We start from the raw sequence: 23,025 nt of genomic DNA on the forward strand, positions 1-23,025 counted from the left end.
CGTTTGCTTCATTCTTTAGATATCCTTTGTTAAAGAAATAGTAATGCACATGGGCGAGCCAATCACAGAAGGCATCTATGTGCAGCCACTAATCAGAAGCTACTGAGCCTATCTAGATATGCTTTTCAGGAAAGAATATCAAGATAATGAAGCAAATTAGATTATCGAAGTAAATTAGAAAGTTGTTTAAAATGGTATTCTCTATCTTAATCATGAAAGAAAAAAATTGGGTTTAATGTCCCTTTAATACACAAATGGTAGTTGCCCTTTTGAAAGATATTTTTTTTAGTAATATATACATTTTAACTACATTTCAGTTTACTGCCCCTTTATGCAAGGACTTTACAGATGCAAGGAGGCATTTTATCTATGATTTTTACATATGCATAAAAAGTTATACTTTCAAACTAAGATTTCTCAGTGTTTCAAATGATACAGGTTAACTTAACACTGTTCAGTTTACACTACAGCTGACTTAATTTTGAAATACATACTAAATCATGCATTTAACCATATCTAATGGTATGAGACCTAGTGCCACGGCTTATGGTTCCACCAAGACCATATAGAGTACAGCATTTTCAAAATCCATAAGTACAGCTGACAGATGGGAACATGTTTACACCATAATTGAAGTGTTGCTCTTGTTTGGGGGAAAAAACACAAACATATGTCAACCTTTTTAAAAGTACTTTTCTTCATCTAGCCATCTACCGATAACATTAATCTACAATTTTGAATTCATAGAGTTTAATTTTTGTTTGCACATTTGCAAATCTGATTGTTTAAAAAGTGATCTCTTAATTTCTGCCATTTTTTATCATGCATGTCACACACTGTTTTGTTGTTGTTGTTTTTGTTGGTCTCTCTGTGAGAGTGGGTGTATATGTCTTTGTACATTTTCTGTGTATGTCTGTGAGGGTGTGTGCGTATGTCTTTCTGCTTTTTCTATTTGTGTCCCTGTGAGGGTGTGTGTATGTATGTCTTTGTGTATTTCCTCTTGATGCCTCTGTGAGGGTGGATGTGTATGACTTTTTTTTTTATGTGGATGTCTCTTTGAGGGTGTGTGTGTGTGTATGTATGTATGTCTGCGTTTTCTGTGGATGTCTCTCTGAGGGTGTGCGAGTATGTCTGTGTGTTTTCTTTGGTTGTCTCTGTGAGGGTGTGTGTATGTATGTGCAGTTTCTGTGGGTGTCTCTCTGAGAGTGTATGTCTCTCTGTTTTGTCTGGATGTCTCAGTGAGGGTGTGTGTGTGTCTCTATGTCTTTGTGTGTTTTATGTGGTTGTCTCTCTGTGTGTTGATGGGTATATTATGTTAGTGGGTGACTTGTAACCGACACATGAGGGCATTTTGAAACTCATATGATTGTCTGTAATACAGCAAACAACACCCACAACTTCCTGTAACATGTTTCTTAGATAGACATATATGGACATTTTATGTTACTCCTCTAACTGCATTTCCTGTAGCCTCATGATGCGAGACTGCTATATAACTGCTGTGTATACTTACAGTAAACGGAACTAGTGAGAAACACTCTCTGTGATTGTGTGCTTTCTTGCTGTTCTCCGGGGGTCTGGAGAATCGTGTTCAATCAAGGTCAGAAACCATTTGAACTTATAACCCTAACCTTATACTATGAAAGCAGAAGCAACAATAGGATACTGCTATATATATATATATATATATATATATATATATATATATATATATATACTGTTACCTATAATTATCTTCTACCTTCATACTTGTGGTAGTGTGTTATTAAAGCACTGACTCAGAAAAGGGTGTTAATTATCTTATTTTTTTATTATTATCAATAATTTAAACAGAAACACACCACCACCCCTTGTCCATCAGTCATTTGTTGAACATGGCATTAACTTGGAGGCCCTGTTGGTCAAGACATGCCTGCAAAAACAACTCCATATCTTCTCTGTGCTGAAATACAAAGAGGAATGGCTCCCTTGCTTCTGGTTCTTCTCTTTGCATCACGTTATCTATGGCCTTCTGGCGGTCATCTTCATTCAGTGACAGATAACTTGGCATGGTTATGTGCCCACAGAACAGTGCCTCATTCTTGACAACCCATTGTATATCAATGTGTAGATCTTTAATGATTGCTGGCTCCTGTGTCAAGCACATGGGAGGAAACTTAGTCATAGTCAGAATCAAAACTGTTATTTTCATAATACATAAAAAATCATTTAAGGGACACTCAAGTCAAAAACAAACTTTTATAAATCAGAAAGAACATGCAGTTTCCAATTTACTTCCATTATAAAATCTGCTTCGTTCTCTTGTTATCCTTTGCTGAAGGAACAACATTGCACTACTGGCAGCAAGATGAACACATATAGGCTGCGTTCGGGCAGCGCTCAGGAGCTAGTGGAGGCGCTTCACTTCCAGCGATGACGTGGCGCTAGGTGACGTCACAAGCAAGGGAGCTTAGAGAAAACGATTGCATGCGCAAAGGGATCTGCTGCATAATAATGGACTTTGCGCATGCAAATGTTTTTAAATAAGCTCCCTTGTAGCTGACTGTAAAAATGTTTAAATTGTGTCTCTCTTTATTAGTGGAGGATTATTTTTATTTAAGCTGTTTACACAACACCGTTGTTCGAGAATGGTTTCCCCTGCCTCTCGGCAAACATTGGAACTCTGACCCACCTTCATTCAGCTGTTCTCAGCTCAGCCCCTGTAGCTTATCCTGCCACATTAAGCTAATAATAGTACGGGTACTGAGCTGAGAGCAGCTGAATGGAGGTGGGTCAGAGTTCCGATGTTTGCCGAGAGGTAGGGGAAACCAGAGACACTGGGGAAACATTTCTCAGCATAACACCGGATAAGCATGACAGCAGCATTTAGTACAGGGCAAACATCGGAACTCTGACCCACCTTCATTCAGCTGTTCTCAGCTCAGCCCCTGTAGCTTATCCTGCCACATTAAGCTAATAATAGTATGGGTGCTGAGCTGAGAGCAGCTGAATGGAGGTGGCTCAGAGTTACGATGTTTGCCGAGAGGCAGGGGAAACCAGAGACACTGGGGAAACAATTCTCAGCATAACACCGGATAAGTCTGACAGCAGCATTTCGTACAGGGCAAACATTGGAACTCTGACCCACCTTCATTCAGATGTTCTCAGCTCAGCCCCTGTTGCTTATCCTGCCACATTAAGCTAATAATAGTACGGGTGCTGAGCTGAGAGCAGCTGAATGAAGGTGGGTCAGAGTTCCGATGTTTGCCGAGAGGTAGGGGAAACCAGAGACACTGGGGAAACAATTCTCAGCATAACATAAGCATGACAGCAGCATTTAGTACAGGGCAAAGTGGAGATAGGTTACTTAACCTATCTCCACTTTGCCCTGTACTAAATGCTGCTGTCAGACTTATCCGCCTCACCTGTCCCTCCTCTGCTGATTATAAAAACATGGCTGCCTCTCTGCAAACATCGGAACTCTGACCCACCTTCATTCAGCTGTTCTCAGCTCAGCCCCTGTAGCTTATCCTGCCACATTAAGCTAATAATAGTACGGGTGCTGAGCTGAGAGCAGCTGAATGGAGGTGGGTCAGAGTTCCGATGTTTGCCGAGAGGCAGGGGAAACCAGAGACACTGGGGAAACAATTCTCAGCATAACATAAGCATGACAGCAGCATTTAGTACAGGGCAAAGTGGAGATAGGTTAAGTAACCTATCTCCAATTTGCCCTGTACTAAATTCTGCTGTCAGACTTATCCGCCTCACCTGTCCCTCCTCTGCTGCTTATAAAAACATGGCAGCCTCCACAGCAAAACGTGTGTGGAGGCTGCCATGTTGCCAAGCGTCTGAGGTTGCTCTGAAAAGTGACAGCTTTTCCAGCATGATGGAAGCGCTGGGACTTACGTCATCAGAGCACTCAAAAAACGCCAGTCATCTCACTTGCAAATGTGAGGAAAACGCTACAAGCGAGTCCCAGTTCGCTTGGAGCACTGCCCGAACGGAGCCATAGTCATCCAATCACAAAAGACAAATGTGTGCAGGCAAAAATCAGCAGCTAGCTCCCACTAGTGTTGAATATGTGCGTATTCTCTTTCAGCAAGGGATAACAAGAGAACAAAGCACATTTAAAAATAGATGTGAATTTATAAGTGTCTTAAAATGACATGTTCTATCTGAATCATGCAAGTTAAATTTTGAATTTACTATCCCTTTATCTCCTTAAGGACCGCAGCTGTAACAGATGAAAAAAAATTAAATAGTAAAAATAATAAAAATAAATAGTTTTGTAGGGTTAGGGTTAGATCTAGGCTTAGTGGTAGATCTAAGGGGAGGGTTAGATCTAGGGGTAGGGTTAGATCTAGGGGGAGGGTTAGATCTAGGGGTAGGGTTGTGGTTAAAAGGTCACTGAAGGAGAAAAAGGTTAATCGTAAAAATTGAAAATTGGGTATTTCAAAACTCAGGACAAAATGAAGAAACTGTTTAGCCATGTTGTTTTCTCGGGGGTTGTAGATGCGTAACAGATTTTGGGGGTAAAAGTAAAAAAAAAAAAGTGTGGTTTTTAATATTTTTAATCATAATTTATAAAAATATTTAGTATAAATTATATGATATGATGAAAAGAATGGTATCTGTAGAAAGTCAATCTTATGCCGAGAGAAACGGTATATAATATGTGTGGGTACAGTAATGAGTATATAAACGGTACATAATATGTGTGGGTACAGTAAAGGCGTAAGAGGAAAATTACAGCTAAACGCAAACACTGCAGCAATGTAAAAAGAGTCTTGGTCGCTAACGCTAAAAAATTGGTACAACAGTCAGGTCACTAAGGGGTTAAATATGGTAAAAAAAAAGAAAGCAGCAAACCTTCTTCTTGTTTAAAGAGAACTTCCCCGTGTAGGTTGTGGATGTCACATTTTTGTTGTGTAAAGTGGAGCTTTAAATAGTTCAATATATGAAAACTAAAGAATTACTCCTGTGATTTCCTGAGATGATCTTTATTATTATTATTTACATTTCCTTATACTTTTCCTAATAGAACACGAGTCAACTTATTTAACCTTATAAATGTCACTCACCATAAACCAAAAGAAAGCAATTTAGTTTTCAGAATTGTGCCTATTGGTTGTTTGATACATTAAAGTTTATGTAAAAAAAAAAAACGTTTTCTGAATGATTGTGCATAAAGTTTATTTAAAAAAAAAAAAAAACGTTTTCTGAATAATTGTGCATATTGGTTGTTTGATACATTAAAGTTTAAATGAAGAAAAAAAAAATTGCAGTGGAGGTCACATGTTTCCTGTCTAGAGTGGAGCTCCACTCTGCAGATAGACTACTTTGGATAATTCCTGTCAGTCACCTACACGTGACACAATAACAATAGCGTCACTTCCTTTGCAGGTGCTGAACTGTCTGTAAGCGGAAGTGACGTTTTTACTGGCAAAAACGGAAAAGAAAAACCAATTCACATAAGTGACGTCACTACGGTGAGACCCTCAGGATCTGAGTATGACAGGCGGACCCTAAGTACTCAATTGACTGCTCCCTAAATACCCCACTGTCTGCTCCTAAATACCCCCAGACTGCCCTTTAAATGCCCCACTGACTGCTCCCTAAATATCCCACTGACTATCCCTAAATATTCCACTGTCTGCTCGCTAAATACTCCACTGTCTGTCCCCTAAATACCCCACTGTCTGCCTCCTAAATACCCCTCTGACTGTCCCCTAAATATTTCTTACCCCTCATATACTCACTGACTGCACCACGCTGCCTCTCATATCCTCACTGACTGCACCACACTACCTCTCATATACTGGACCCACACTACCTCTCATATACTCACTGACTGCACCACACTGCCTGTCATATACTGACTGCACCACACTGCCTGTCATATACTGACTGCACCACACTGCCTGTCATTTACTGACTGCACCACACTGCCTGTCATATACTGACTGCACCACACTGCCTGTCCTATACTGACTGCACCACACTGCCTGTCCTATACTGACTGCACCACACTGCCTGTCCTATACTGACTGCACCACACTGCCTGTCCTATACTGACTGCACCACACTGCCTGTCATATACTGACTGCACCACACTGCCTGTCATATACTGACTGCACCACACTGCCTGTCATATACTGACTGCACCACACTGCCTGTCATATACTGACTGCACCACACTGCCTGTCATATACTGACTGCACCACACTGCCTGTCATATACTGACTGCACCACACTGCCTGTCATATACTGACTGCACCACACTGCCTGTCATATACTGACTGCACCACCCTGCCTCTCATATACTGACTGCACCACACTGCCTCTAATATACTGACTGCACCACACTGCCTCTCATATACTGACTGCACCACACTGCCTCTCATATACTGACTGCACCACACTGCCTCTCATATACTGACTGCACCACCCTGCCTCTCATATACTGACTGCACCACCCTGCCTCTCATATACTGACTGCACCACCCTGCCTCCCATATACTGACTGCACTTCACTGCCTTTCATATACTGACTGCACTTCACTGCCTTTCATATACTGACTGCACTTCACTGCCTTTCATATACTGACTGCACCACCCTGCCTGTCATATACTGACTGCACCACCCTGCCTGTCATATACTGACTGCACCACCCTGCCTGTCATATACTGACTGCACCACCCTGCCTGTCATATACTGACTGCACCACCCTGCCTTTCATATACTGACTGCACCACCCTGCCTGTCATATACTGACTGCACCACCCTGCCTGTCATATACTGACTGCACCACCCTGCCTGTCATATACTGACTGCACCACCCTGCCTGTCATATACTGACTGCACCACCCTGCCTGTCATATACTGACTGCACCACCCTGCCTGTCATATACTGACTGCACCACCCTGCCTGTCATATACTGACTGCACCACCCTGCCTGTCATATACTGACTGCACCACCCTGCCTGTCATATACTGACTGCACCACCCTGCCTGTCATATACTGACTGCACCACCCTGCCTGTCATATACTGACTGCACCACCCTGCATGTCATATACTGACTGCACCACACTGCCTCTCATATACTGACTGCACCACACTGCCTCTCATATACTGACTGCACCACACTGCCTCTCATATACTGACTGCACCACACTGCCTCTCATATACTGACTGCACCACACTGCCTCTCATATACTGACTGCACCACACTGCCTCTCATATACTGACTGCACCACACTGCCTCTCATATACTGACTGCACCACACTGCCTCTCATATACTGACTGCACCACACTGCCTCTCATATACTGACTGCACCACACTGCCTGTCATATACTGACTGCACTTCACTGCCTGTCATATACTGACTGCACCACACTGCCTGTCATATACTGACTGCACTTCACTGCCTGTCATATACTGACTGCACCACCCTGCCTCTCATATACTGCCTGCACTACCCTGCCTCTCATATACTGACTGCACCACACTGCCTTTCATATACTGACTGCACCACCCTGCCTCTCATATACTGACTGCACCACACTGCCTTTCATATACTGACTGCACCACCCTGCCTCTCATATACTGACTGCACCACACTGCCTTTCATATACTGACTGCACCACACTGCCTGTCATTTACTGACTGCACCACACTGCCTGTCATTTACTGACTGCACCACACTGCCTGTCATTTACTGACTGCACCACACTGCCTGTCATTTACTGACTGCACCACACTGCCTTTCATTTACTGACTGCACCACACTGCCTGTCATTTACTGACTGCACCACACTGCCTGTCATATACTGACTGCACCACACTGCCTGTCATATACTGACTGCACCACACTGCCTGTCATATACTGACTGCACCACACTGCCTGTCATATACTGACTGCACCACACTGCCTGTCATATACTGACTGCACCACACTGCCTGTCATATACTGACTGCACCACACTGCCTGTCATATACTGACTGCACCTCACTGCCTGTCATATACTGACTGCACTTCACTGCCTCTCATATACTCACTGCACCACCCTGCCTCTCATATACTGACTGCACCACACTGCCTCTAATATACTGACTGCACCACACTGCCTCTCATATACTGACTGCACCACACTGCCTCTCATATACTGACTGCACCACACTGCCTCTCATATACTGACTGCACCACCCTGCCTCTCATATACTGACTGCACCACCCTGCCTCTCATATACTGACTGCACCACCCTGCCTCCCATATACTGACTGCACTTCACTGCCTTTCATATACTGACTGCACTTCACTGCCTTTCATATACTGACTGCACCACCCTGCCTGTCATATACTGACTGCACCACCCTGCCTGTCATATACTGACTGCACCACCCTGCCTGTCATATACTGACTGCACCACCCTGCCTGTCATATACTGACTGCACCACCCTGCCTGTCATATACTGACTGCACCACCCTGCCTGTCATATACTGACTGCACCACCCTGCCTGTCATATACTGACTGCACCACCCTGCCTGTCATATACTGACTGCACCACCCTGCCTGTCATATACTGACTGCACCACCCTGCCTGTCATATACTGACTGCACCACCCTGCCTGTCATATACTGACTGCACCACCCTGCCTGTCATATACTGACTGCACCACCCTGCCTGTCATATACTGACTGCACCACCCTGCCTGTCATATACTGACTGCACCACCCTGCCTGTCATATACTGACTGCACCACCCTGCATGTCATATACTGACTGCACCACACTGCCTCTCATATACTGACTGCACCACACTGCCTCTCATATACTGACTGCACCACACTGCCTCTCATATACTGACTGCACCACACTGCCTCTCATATACTGACTGCACCACACTGCCTCTCATATACTGACTGCACCACACTGCCTCTCATATACTGACTGCACCACACTGCCTCTCATATACTGACTGCACCACACTGCCTCTCATATACTGACTGCACCACACTGCCTCTCATATACTGACTGCACCACACTGCCTGTCATATACTGACTGCACCACACTGCCTGTCATATACTGACTGCACTTCACTGCCTGTCATATACTGACTGCACCACACTGCCTGTCATATACTGACTGCACTTCACTGCCTGTCATATACTGACTGCACCACACTGCCTGTCATATACTGACTGCACCACACTGCCTGTCATATACTGACTGCACCACCCTGCCTCTCATATACTGACTGCACTTCACTGCCTCTCATATACTGACTGCACCTCACTGCCTTTCATATACTGACTGCACCACCCTGCCTCTCATATACTGCCTGCACCACCCTGCCTCTCATATACTGCCTGCACCACCCTGCCTCTCATATACTGCCTGCACTACCCTGCCTCTCATATACTGACTGCACCACACTGCCTTTCATATACTGACTGCACCACCCTGCCTCTCATATACTGACTGCACCACACTGCCTTTCATATACTGACTGCACCACCCTGCCTCTCATATACTGACTGCACCACACTGCCTTTCATATACTGACTGCACCACACTGCCTTTCATATACTGACTGCACCACACTGCCTGTCATTTACTGACTGCACCACACTGCCTGTCATATACTGACTGCACCACACTGCCTGTCATTTACTGACTGCACCACACTGCCTGTCATTTACTGACTGCACCACACTGCCTGTCATTTACTGACTGCACCACACTGCCTTTCATATACTGACTGCACCACACTGCCTGTCATATACTGACTGCACCACACTGCCTGTCATATACTGACTGCACCACACTGCCTGTCATATACTGACTGCACCACACTGCCTGTCATATACTGACTGCACCACACTGCCTGTCATATACTGACTGCACCACACTGCCTGTCATATACTGACTGCACCACACTGCCTCTCATATACTGACTGCACCACACTGCCTCTCATATACTGACTGCACCACACTGCCTTTTATATACTGACTGCACCACACTGCCTCTCATATACTGACTGCACCACACTGCCTCTCATATACTGACTGCACCACACTGCCTCTCATATACTGACTGCACCTCACTGCCTCTCATATACTGACTGCACCTCACTGCCTCTCATATACTGACTGCACTTCACTGCCTCTCATATACTGACTGCACCACCCTGCCTCTCATATACTGACTGCACCACACTGCCTCTAATATACTGACTGCACCACACTGCCTCTCATATACTGACTGCACCACACTGCCTCTCATATACTGACTGCACCACACTGCCTGTCATATACTGACTGCACCACACTGCCTCTCATATACTGACTGCACCACCCTGCCTCTCATATACTGACTGCACCACCCTGCCTCTCATATACTGACTGCACCACCCTGCCTCTCATATACTGACTGCACCACCCTGCTTCTCATATACTGACTGCACCACACTGCCTCTCATATACTGACTGCACCACACTGCCTCTCATATACTGACTGCACCACACTGCCTGTCATATACTGACTGCACCACACTGCCTGTCATATACTGACTGCACCACACTGCCTGTCATATACTGACTGCACCACACTGCCTTTCATATACTGACTGCACCACACTGCCTTTCATATACTGACTGCACCACACTGTCTTTCATATACTGACTGCACCACACTGCCTTTTATATACTGACTGCACCACACTGCCTTTTATATACTGACTGCACCACACTGCCTTTTATATACTGACTGCACCACACTGCCTTTCATATACTGACTGCACCACACTGCCTTTCATATACTGACTGCACCACACTGCCTTTTATATACTGACTGCACCACACTGCCTTTCATATACTGACTGCACCACACTGCCTCCTCATATACTACTGCCTCTAATATACTCCCTGACTGCACCACACTGCCTCTCATATACATCCTTACTGCACCACACTGCCTCCTCATATACTACTGCCTCTCATATACTCCCTGACTGCACCACACTGCCTCTCATATACTCCTTTACTGACATTTTAACTTTAGTGTTTCTGAGAATTGTTGCTGCTTTTCCCACAGAACTGTTGGTGACAGAATGAGTCAAGGGGACACAAACTTGGCTGCTGTCCCTCACGTTGCTGAGGACCTGCAGGGTGATGACCGCTGGCTTTGCCAGGTGAGGTTTTTTTTGTGGTTGACCAAAATAACCAGTGCATTAGCAGGTCAGGGCATTATAGAGTGTTGCAGTGTCATAGAGACTGTAACGCATTGTTGTGCAGGGGGTGACCCTACTGCAGTATTGCACGAACTGTGCGCCGAGCACAGGATGGGGCGTGCACCACTTATAAACACATGACAAGCCGTTCATGATACAGGCAGGAGCGAGCACCGCTTATATACACATGACAAGCTCTTCATGATACAGACAGAGCGTGCACCACTTATATACACATGACAAGTCCTTCATGATACAGAGCGTGCACCGCTTATATACACATGAGCCCTTCATTATACAGACAGGAGCGTGCACCGCTTATATACACATGAGGCCTTCATGATACAGACAGGAGCGTGCACCACTTATATACACATGAGCCCTTCATGATACAGACAGGAGCGTGCACCACTTATATACACATGAGCCCTTCATGAAACAGACAGGAGCGTGCACCGCTTATATACACATGACAAACCCTTCATGATACAGAGCGTGCACCGCTTATATACACATGACAAACCCTTCATGATACAGACAGAGCGTGCACAGCTTATATACACATGACAAACCCTTCATGATACAGAGCGTGCACCGCTTATATACACATGACAAACCCTTCATGATACAGACAGAGCGTGCACAGCTTATATACACATGACAAACCCTTCATGATACAGAGCGTGCACCGCTTATATACACATGAGCCCTTCATGATACAGACAGGAGCGTGCACCACTTATATACACATGAGCCCTTCATGATACAGACAGGAGCGTGCACCGCTTATATACACATGACAAGCCCTTCATGATACAGAGCGTGCACCGCTTATATACACATGAGCCCTTCATGATACAGACAGGAGCGTGCACCACTTATATACACATGAGCCCTTCATAATACAGACAGGAGCATGCACCGCTTATATACACATGACAAGCCCTTCATGATACAGAGCGTGCACCGCTTATATACACATGAGCCCTTCATGGTACAGACAGAGCTTGCACCACTTATATACACATGACAAGTCCTTCATGATACAGAGCGTGCACCACTTATATACACATGAGCCCTTTATTATACAGACAGGAGCGTGCACCACTTATATACACATGACAAGCCGTTCATGATACAGACAGTTTGCACCGCTTATATACACATGACAAGCCCTTCATGATACAGACAGAGCGTGCACCGCTTATATACACATGAGCCCTTCATGATACAGACAGAGCGTGCACCGCTTAGATACACATGAGCCCTTCATGATAGACAGAGCGTGCACCGCTTAGATACACATGAGCCCTTCATGATACAGACAGAGCGTGCACCGCTTATATACACATGAGCCCTTCATGATACAGACAGAGCGTGCACCGCTTAGATACACATGAGCCCTTCATGATACAGACAGAGCGTGCACCACTTGTATACACATGAGCCCTTCATGATACAGACAGAGCGTGCACCACTTGTATACACATGAGCCCTTCATGATACAGACAGAGCGTGCACCACTTGTATACACATGAGCCCTTCATGATAGACAGAGCGTGCACCGCTTAGATACACATGAGCCCTTCATGATACAGACAGAGCGTGCACCGCTTAGATACACATGAGCCCTTCATGATACAGACAGAGCGTGCACCACTTGTATACACATGAGCCCTTCATGATACAGACAGAGCGTGCACCGCTTATATACACGACAAGCCCTTCATGATACAGACAGAGCGTGCACCGCTTATATACACGACAAGCCCTTCATGATACAGACAGAGCGTGTACCGCTTAGATACACATGAGCCCTTCATGATACAGACAGAGCGTGCACCGCTTAGATACACATGAGCCCTTCATGATACAGACAGAGCGTGCACCGCTTAGATACACATGAGCCCTTCATGATACAGACAGAGCGTGCACCACTTGTATACACATGAGCCCTTCATGATACAGACAGAGCGTGCACCGCTTATATACACGACAAGCCCTTCATGATACAGACAGAGCGTGCACCGCTTATATACACGACAAGCCCTTCATGATACAGACAGAGCGTGTACCGCTTAGATACACATGAGCCCTTCATGATACAGACAGAGCGTGCACCGCTTAGATACACATGAGCCCTTCATGATACAGACAGAGCGTGCACCGCTTAGATACACATGAGCCCTTCATGATACAGAGCCTACACCGCTTATATACACATGAGCCCTTCATGATACAGATAGAGCGTGCACTGCTTTTATACACATGACAAGCCCTTCATGATACAGACAGAGCGTGCACCGCTTATATACACATGACAAGCCCTTCATGATACAGAGCGTGCACCGCTTAGATACACATGACAAGCCCTTCATGATACAGACAGGAGCGTGCACCACTTATATACACATGAGCCCTTCATGATACAGACAGGAGCGTGCACCGCTTATATACACATGAGCCCTTCATAATACAGACAGGAGCATGCACCGCTTATATACACATGACAAGCCCTTCATGATACAGAGCGTGCACCGCTTAGATACACATGACAAGCCCTTCATGATACAGACAGGAGCGTGCACCGCTTATATACACATGAGGCCTTCATGATACAGACAGGAGCGTGCACCGCTTAGATACACATGACAAGCCCTTCATGATACAGAGCGTGCACCGCTTAGATACACATGACAAGCCCTTCATGATACAGACAGAGCGTGCACCGCTTTTATACACATGACAAGCCCTTCATGATACAGACAGAGCGTGCACCGCTTGTATACACATGAGCCCTTCATGATACAGACAGAGCGTGCACCGCTTAGATACACATGAGCCCTTCATGATACAGACAGAGCGTGCACCGCTTAGATACACATGAGCCCTTCATGATACAGACAGAGCGTGCACCGCTTAGATACACATGAGCCCTTCATGATACAGACAGAGCGTGCACCGATAAGATACACATGAGCCCTTCATGATACAGACAGAGCGTGCACCGCTTAGATACACATGAGCCCTTCATGATACAGACAGAGCGTGCACCGCTTAGATACACATGAGCCCTTCATGATACAGACAGAGCGTGCACCGCTTATATACACATGAGCCCTTCATGATACAGAGCGTGCACCGCTTATATACACATGAGCCCTTCATGATACAGAACGTGCACCACTTATATACACATGAGCCCTTCATGATACAGACAGAGCGTGCACTGCTTTTATACACATGACAAGCTTTTCATGATACAGACAGAGCGTGCACAGCTTATATACACATGACAAGCCATGTATATCTGCACATCTACTCTGCAGTGGAGATGACAAGCACATTAGTTAAGCTGGAGGACCCCTCAGTTCAGATGGGGAAAGGAAACTACATTGCAGTCTCTGTCCTGCAGAGCGCTGTTGGTCACAACACAAGGTGGTTTGAAGTAGATGGTGACATGAAACTAGGGGGCTGAGGGAGAGGACTTTGGAAGCCACTTACAGACAGCGTGCACTGCTTTTATACACATGACAAGATGGGGTGATTTGGAAGAAGTCACATGCCACTTTAAGTTGCAGGTGATTACCATAAAAACGACAAATACGGCAACATTTAAAATGCTGTTTAACCAAAGGGTATAGTCCCTACCATCCCCCATTTAGGTTAGAGGGACAAGAGATCTCTTATTTAAAAGGACCTGCTCTTTCAAATGAGGGGTCACTTGCTCTCTAGGATACAGCTGATTGCCATTAAAAATGCTGCTCACCTGCCCCCCTGGGGACAGTAATATCTAGTGGTGAGTGAGAGGCGCTACTACTAAGCTTTTGTCTCCCCATCTTATTTAATTAAAGTGGTATGAGACCCCTAATTTAAGAGTCACACCCCCTCTGTTTTTCAGTTGATCACCACGGTAGTGTTAATAACCTGCCCCTAGTAGACAGCTGTACAGTGTTTTAGAAAGGTAGCACTTTTAAAGCCCCCGTTTCTCCCATGAAGCACAAAGGGGTATGAAACCCCAGTTTAATAGAGAAGAATCCCCTCTTTCCAGTGTGTGATCTCATACCCTTGTCATTAGTGGGCGATTTGACATTTTTATTCAAATTATTTACCTAATATATTTACTGTATTGGGACAGAAGCTCAAAAGTTCCCCTATTCACTAAAGCCAGCACAAACATATATTTATTTGTGTGTGTGTGTGTATAAATGTATATATGTCTGTGTGTGTGTGTATGTATATGTGTGTGTGTATAAGTTCATAGGTATATGCACTCTCACCAACAGTTCAACTGCCAGGGTGCTCTCAAAAGATTCAATGGATATGTATAAGGTCAAGCACTCACTGGACTTCAGACTTACCACGTTTGAAGTCTGAAGTCCAGTGAGTGCTTCACCTTATACATATCCATTATATATATATATATATATATATATATATATATATATATATATATATATATATATATATATATATGGTGAGAGTCAACGATTTGTTACACATGGGATATGCATTCCTACCAGGAGGTGGCAAAGTTTTCCAAATCTTAATGCCCTTAAATACCCCACCCAACGCACTCATCCCAGTTTAAACTTTCCTCCTTTGGAGATGGTTAAAGTATGATGTGCTTAAGATATGTGCTTCAGTGTATACTGAAGTCCAGTTTCCCCTCAGAGTTAGTGTTTGTTAAGAGGGATGTTTGGGGAGTTTAGCCTTTAGACACCATGTTGTAAACCTCTGGTAGTCTTTCTAAGGCCCTCTGTAAATTTGGTCACATTAAGCCTTTTTCTGCCACCCTTTACAGTTCTACATACTCCTATCTTTTACCTCTGCTCATAGGTCTTTTAGTACTGATTGGCTGTCTGCTTAAGATTGGACATGTGTCTACAAAAAATACAGTTAAAGGGACACTGAACCCAAATATTTTTGTGTGTGATTCAGATAGAGCATGACATTTTAAGCAACTTTCTAATTTACTCCTCTAATCAAATTTTCTTCATTCTTTTGGTATCTTTATTTTAAATGCAAGAATTTAAGTTTAGATGCCGGCCCATTTTTGGTGAACAACCTGGGTTGTTCTTGCTGATTGGTGGATAAATTCATCCACCAATAAAAAAGTGCTGTTCAGAGTCTGAAACAAAAAAAAAAGCTTAGATGCCTTCTTTTTCAAATAAAGATAGCAAGAGAATGCTTTTATTTGGGCACTTGTTAAGTTTATGCTTATATTTTTATATTTGCGACCCAGAGACGAGCATGTTTTTTTCATTTACTAACATTTTTAAGGAAGGTCAATTTTGTTTTTTTAGATTTGCTTAAAGGGCCACTGTAAGTAAATATTTTCTATGCCTGTTACTAACTAACTACCCCAAATAAGCTTTTTATCAATAGCATTTCATTAACATATCTCTACCGTATATCAGAAATCTTGTCCGCAAATTTAATTGTTTTCCAAACCCACTTCGTGGGTATCCTTTGCTCTGTACCAATCCGTTTACAATACCTAGGTTTCAAAATGGCGCTTTAAACACAAAGTTATTGGTTTAAGTATTTTGAACATGCAGTGCTGAAAATAGTGGGCAGGATAACGTGACATCATCGGCGAATAAAAGATATAACTTTTAGAACGTTATGAAACTTCGTTTTGGAGAAAATATAGGTTAGTAGGTTTTAATTAATGTTTATTAACTTTAATATGTTAGTTGTTTAGCTTAAAAATTATAACAGAAAGTAATCCTTTAAGGGAGCTTTATAGTTATTTGGAGCCTCTCTATCCTAAATGTAGAGCGTTATAGTGCAGAGGATTTTCTTCTTACTGTCTCCAGGGGAAAATTTCTTACAAGGGCGGCTGCTGTGTCGTGCCTTTTTTTTAAGATCCCGGTTACGTCATAGATGCGCCGGCGCTTTTTTTTTGCCGCTATTATTTTGTGCTCTTTTTTATTTAAATAGATTCTCTCCTGTTTGTTTTTCGCACTAATTTCTAATTAAGTTAAAGGGACACTCAGGTTAAATTAAATTTTCATGATTCAGATACAGCATGTCATTTTAAACAACTTTCTAATTTACTTCCATTAAAAAAATGTGCACAGTCTTTTATATTTACAATTTTCGAGTCACCAGATCCTACTGAGCATGTGCAAGAATTCACAGACTATACGTATATGCATTTGTGATTGGCTGATTGCTATCACATGGTAGAAGGGGAGTGGAAATATACATAACTTTGAAATTTGTTATAAAAAAATCTACTACTCATTTGAAGTTCAGACTAAGTGCTATTGCATTGTCTTGTTATCTTGCATTCGTTGATTATGCAAATCTAATGTGTTGACTGGTCCTTTAAGGCTTTAATGAGCACTCTATATTTAATGTTTTTAGAAACATTTATTTATTACAAAATTTTTTTTTGAGCACAACCTTTTCCAAATCCTCAAAGTTTATTTTGCAAACAAAAATATTATTATACCCTTTTTTTGTTTGTTTTATTTATGTGCCATAATGGAACATATTGCTTCTGTCCCTGAAACCACTATAGGACCTGAGTCTACTAAAGCTAAGTGTGTTTTTTGTAACTGTGTAACTTCTGAAGTGTCAACTGAAATGGGGGAGGACAGCCAAACTCTCACCAACCTGGTAGGAAGGCGCGGGCAGACGCCTACGATCAGCCTGGAACCTTTGGCACTGCATAGAACAATGAAGGTAATCCTGAATCTGCACCCACGTGGAACGGAGTTGCCGGAGATGCTCCTCCAAAGCCGGAATACCCTGAGACATGAATGAATCGGGCAACAAGGATGGTTGAAACCCATAATTCGCCATGAACGGGGATAACTTGGAGGAAGCATTAGTAGCACTATTACGAGCAAACTCTGCCCAAGGTAACAGTTCAGACCAATTATTGTGGTGATCTGAGACATAGCAACGAAGGAACTGTTCCAGAGCTTGATTAGACCCGTTCCGCAGCCCCATTGGATTAAGGGTGATATGCTGAGGAGAAGGAAAGCTGGATCCCCATTTGAGCACAAAAGGAACGCCAAAATCTGGAGACAAACTGGCTACCCCGGTCCGACACTATCTCCTTGGGTAACCCATGTAAATGGAAGATTTCCCGGACAAAGCAAGTGGGCGAAGCAAGCTCCTGAGCGGTAGGCAACTTCATCAAGGGAATGCTATGTGACATTTTAGAAAAACGGTCAACCACCATAAGGATAACAGTATTGCCATTGGAAACAGGGAGCTCAACAATGAAGTCCATGGAAAGATGTGTCCAAGGACACTCACCATTAACAATAGGTTGAAGAAGAACCACAGGAAGTCGTCGTGGAATCTTCTTCTGTGCACAAACTGAGCAGGAGGCAACATACTCAGCAACATCAGAACGAAGACCTGGCCACCAGAATTGTCGAGTGACAGACCAAATCATTTTGGTTCTTGCCTGGATGACCTGCGGCTTTAGGATAGTGGTAAGTGTGCAAAAGTTTAGTTTGAAGATTCTCAGGAACAAAACACTTACCACTAGGTTTCTCAGGAGGTGCATTGGTTTGTGCAGCCAGGATCTCCTCCCCCAAGGGAGAAGTCAAATTAGTACGTATGGTAGCTAAAATATGGTCAGGAGGTATAACAGGAGTAGGTACAGACTCCTCCTTGGACAGAGGTGAAAATTGTTGAGAGAGGGCATCAGCCCTAACATTCTTACTACCAGGCAGGTAGGAGACCACATAATTAAACCAAGACAAAAATAGCACCCATCTGGCCTGTCGGGGCGACAAACGTTTTGCTTCAGATAGATAAGTTAAATTCTTGTGGTAAGTAAGAATGAGCACTGGCACGCTAGTACCCTCGAGAAGATGCCTCCATTCCTTGAGTGCCAAAATTATGGCCAGTAATTCCCTGTCACTAATTTCATAATTTCACTCCGCTGGAGACAATTTCTTAGAGAAGAAACCACACGGATGCAAGGAATCGTCAGGCGTAGGACGTTGAGACAAGAGGCCACCTACTCCAATCTCAGACGCATCGACCTCAAGAACGAAAGGCAGGAAAGGGTTAGGATGAGCCAGAACTGGAGCGGCAGCAAAGCAGTCTTAAAACTATTAAAGGCCTTAGTGGCAGTAAGTGACCAATGGAGTGGATCATTCTCTTTACGGGTCATGTCTGTGATAGGTTTGACCAAGGAAGAAAAGTTTTTAATAAACTTTCTATAGTATTTGGCGAACCCCAAAAAACGTTGAATAGACCGAAGACCAACTGGGCGAGGCCACTGCAGATAACTTGTCAGGATCCATGGAGAACTCTGCAACTGAGATAACATAACCTAGGAAGGTTACTTGAGTCTGATGGAACTCATATTTCTCGATTTTACATAACAGGCTGTTCTCACGTAGTCTCTGAAGAACCCGTGTAACATCAGAACGATGAGCCTCAAGTGTGGGTGAGTGTATGAGGATGTCGTCTAAGTACACCACAACACACTGTTGCAACATATCTCGTAGGACATCATTAATAAATTCCTGGAAAACAGCAGGAGCATTACATAGGCCAAAGGGCATTACAAGATACTCATAATGCCTGCTTCTGGTATTAAACGCTGTTTTCCATTCGTGGCCCTCCTTGATCCTAACAAGATTGTACGCTCCTTTCAAATCAAGTTTAGTAAAGACCGTAGCTCCCTTGAGGCGGTCATAGAGTTCCATAATGAGCGGAATAGGGTAAGCATTCTTAATGGTAAGACGATTAAGACCCCTATAATCAATGCATGGTCTTAACTCGCCACCCTTTTTCTTTACAAAGAAGAAGCCAGCCCCTGCAGGAGAGCAGGATTTGCGGATGATCCCCCACGACAGAGCATCGGCAACATACCCCTCCATAGCACAATTCTCTGCAACAGACCGAGGGTAAACCCGGCCCCAAGGAGGAATGGCTCCGGGTTGCAGGTCTATGGCACAATCGTAAGACTGGTAAGGAGGCAACGTACCGGCACGCACCTTGTCAAAAACGTCTAGGAACTCTCGCTACTCCTCTGGCAATTGAGATACCGAAAAAGTGCACAAGACTTTAACTGGTTTCCGAAGACAAGTGGAAATACATTGCGGGGTTAATAGTACAAAAGAAAAAATGGATATATGTGAGCGCCTAGTTTATAAAACACATGTGGCTTAAGATCTTTTAAATGGCCACCCTCTTACTAAAAGTTTTTTTTAATAAATAACTGTTGTATCATAAGGAGCAGCAATGCATTTGTCCCATATAAATAATGATTAGTAATTCATCACAGAAAACTGTTCTAAACAAATAATTATTTTATTCTTATAACAAAATTGCCTTATTTTTTCATATAAAAGACGAATCTAATGAATATCAAAGTAATTTATTATTAAAAATATATAGCCTAACTAAAATGCGTTTCTAACTATATTGGCAGGCCCCAACAGCCATGGACAACGGAGCAGTTTTGTGAGTAACAAGTGCGGGCTGAAGGGGCCTGCCATCAATGGCCTCAATAGCAAGCAGAACGGACCGAGGCAAAACAGGAATGGAGTGCTTTGATACAAAAGCACTGTCAATGAAATAGTCCGCAGCACCGGAGTCAACAAGAGCCTGGGTGACTATGGAGGAGTCCACCCAGTAAAGGACAACCATGACCAAAGGTTTCTCCTTAAGTGGTTCCGGGGACGAGGATAAACCACCCAAGGTCTGCCCCCGACAGGACCTTAGGTGTGAGCGTTTCCCGGCCGTGTAGGACAAGACTTCAAAAGGTGGCCCTGTAACCCACAATAGAGGCAGAGCCCCTCCCTCCTCCTAAAGGCCCTCTCCGAGGGAGACGCGTGTATCCCAACTTCATCGGTAAAAATGTACTGAGCCATCATAATGTTATCAAGCATGAATAAGGGGCTGCGACCCTGAAACGACGCTTTTCCTGTGTGAATAAAATGAATTTGTTATTTAAAGTGCTGAGGACCTATATTTTCTATTGCTATTTATATAAGGACCTAGCAGTGCCCTTGGGTCACTCGTGCTCTATTCCTGGTGTGTGTGCTGTTCCTGTTTGTTTTGTTTCAAAACTGCATCGGCTCAGCAGTACCTGGTGACTCGGGACCAGGAGGCATGGGAGGAGAGGGAGGCATGGGTGGGAACGAACACATAGGAGACAACGGAACAGGAGGCTTCCGCAAGCGCTACTTGAAAGAGGGCCTCTCTCTGAGTCTGATGTCAATTAGGATCAAAAAAGACACCAATGCCTCGATCCTCTGGTAAATCTCTGGCAGCAACTTCGTCTTTAATCGCATCAGAGAGCCCATGAAAGAAGGCGGCAACAAGGGCTTCATTGTTCCAACCAACCTCTGCGGCAAGCGTACAGAACTCAATAGCATACTAAGCAACAGATCTTGTACCTTGCTGAATGGACATGAGTCGTTTAGCAGCAGAGGAGGAGCGAGCCGGAACATCAAATACCCTTCGAAAGGAGGCCACAAATTCAGGGTGATTTGAAATCACTGGTTTATTAGTCTCCCACAAGGGATTAGCCCAGGCAAGAGCTGTGTCAGAGAGTAACGAGATGAGAAATCCCACCTTAGCTCTGTCAGAGGGAAACGCCTGAGGTAACATATCAAAGTAAATTCCCACCTGGTTCAAAAACCCTCTGCACTGAATAGGATCGCCTCCATATCGCTGAGGTAGAGGTGCAGAACCGGACATGCTCCTGGTAGGACTAGGTGCAGCAGCGGAAACAGGAGCAGCCATAACTTGTGGGACACTTTGGTCCAAATGTGCAGTGCAAGTCAGCAGGGTCTGCAGGGCTAGTGCAAATTGATCCAAGCGGTGATCCTGTTCATCCATCCTGGAAATGATGGCAGTTAAAGGTGGATTATTAGCACCATCAGGATTCATGGCCTTTGCGTAATGTCAGGGTGCCAGGAATCGGACTCAGACGAGAAGTGCAAAAATAATCACACCTTTTATTAATAAAAAAAAAATAAAAAAATTCCACAAGTCTAATAACAAGCCAGGAGTCAAAACCAGAGCTGGTAGTCAGACGAGCCGAGTCAGGAGCCAAAGCGAATAGTCAGACGAGCCGGAATCAGGAACAAGCCAGGGATCAGGAACCAGGAAGGACGTCAGACAGCCAGGTAATACACAGAAACTGTCACAAACAGGTCTGCAAAGGCAAAGCATACTGAACAGAGGCCCTTTAAATAATAAGTGATGCCATCACAATTCTGAGACTGCATCCTGTCTCACACAGATGATGCACACCAGTCTGGCCATAAAAGGAAGTGCAGGAAATGAGCAGCATCCCCCACAATGCACCATAGTCAGGAAGAGAGGTGAGTAAAATGGCTGCCAGCAGCACATGGCAAACAAAACAGGGAAAAAACCCTGACAGATACCCTGTATGCAGGAAGCTGATTCGGACATAGCATACATAGTATTAATTTTATTGATAACCTCTGGCAATGAAGGAGCTCCTACCTTCAAGTACTTTGCTATACTAATACTTGTGGATATTTTCTCTTTTTCGGACCATTCTCTGTCAACCCTAGAGATGGTTGTGCTTGAAAATACCAGTAGATCAGCAGTTTTTGACATGCGCATACCAGCCCGTCTGGCACCAACAACCATGCCACATGCAAAGTCAATTAAATCCCTTTTCTTCCCCATTCTGATTTTCAGTTTGAACTTCAGCAAGTCGTCTTCACCACGTCTAGATGCCTAAATGCATTGATTTGCTGCCATGTGATTGGCTGATTATCAATTTGTGTTACCAAGCAATTGAACAGGTGTACCTAATAAAGTGGCCTGTGTGTGTA

The 23,025-nt window shown here is 44.1% G+C and overlaps 1 protein-coding gene and 1 long non-coding RNA gene across 3 annotated transcripts in view; one reads left to right on the top strand and one right to left on the bottom strand.

Annotated features, from left to right (window-relative positions):
• Window positions 1-1,791: 1,791 nt before the first annotated feature.
• On the bottom strand, window positions 1,792-5,091 carry LOC128638200 (uncharacterized). Its single transcript, XR_008399062.1, has 2 exons — window positions 5,061-5,091; window positions 1,792-2,131 (listed from the first exon to the last, which is right to left on the bottom strand). It is a non-coding gene; the product is annotated as an uncharacterized LOC128638200 (long non-coding RNA).
• Window positions 5,092-5,383: 292 nt separating this feature from the next.
• PAFAH1B2 (platelet activating factor acetylhydrolase 1b catalytic subunit 2) overlaps window positions 5,384-23,025 on the top strand; it is a 147,066-nt gene continuing 129,424 nt past the window's right edge. The window contains exons 1-2 of one of the 2 annotated variants that reach the window (XM_053691387.1): window positions 5,384-5,468; window positions 11,086-11,182. In XM_053691387.1, the coding sequence (XP_053547362.1) occupies window positions 11,102-11,182 (81 nt within the window). In that variant the 5' untranslated portion in view covers window positions 5,384-5,468; window positions 11,086-11,101. The other variant, XM_053691388.1, reaches the window with a different exon arrangement.

This window comes from Bombina bombina, chromosome 8, assembly GCF_027579735.1.
Source record: "Bombina bombina isolate aBomBom1 chromosome 8, aBomBom1.pri, whole genome shotgun sequence".
Taxonomy (NCBI): Eukaryota; Metazoa; Chordata; class Amphibia; order Anura; family Bombinatoridae; genus Bombina; species Bombina bombina.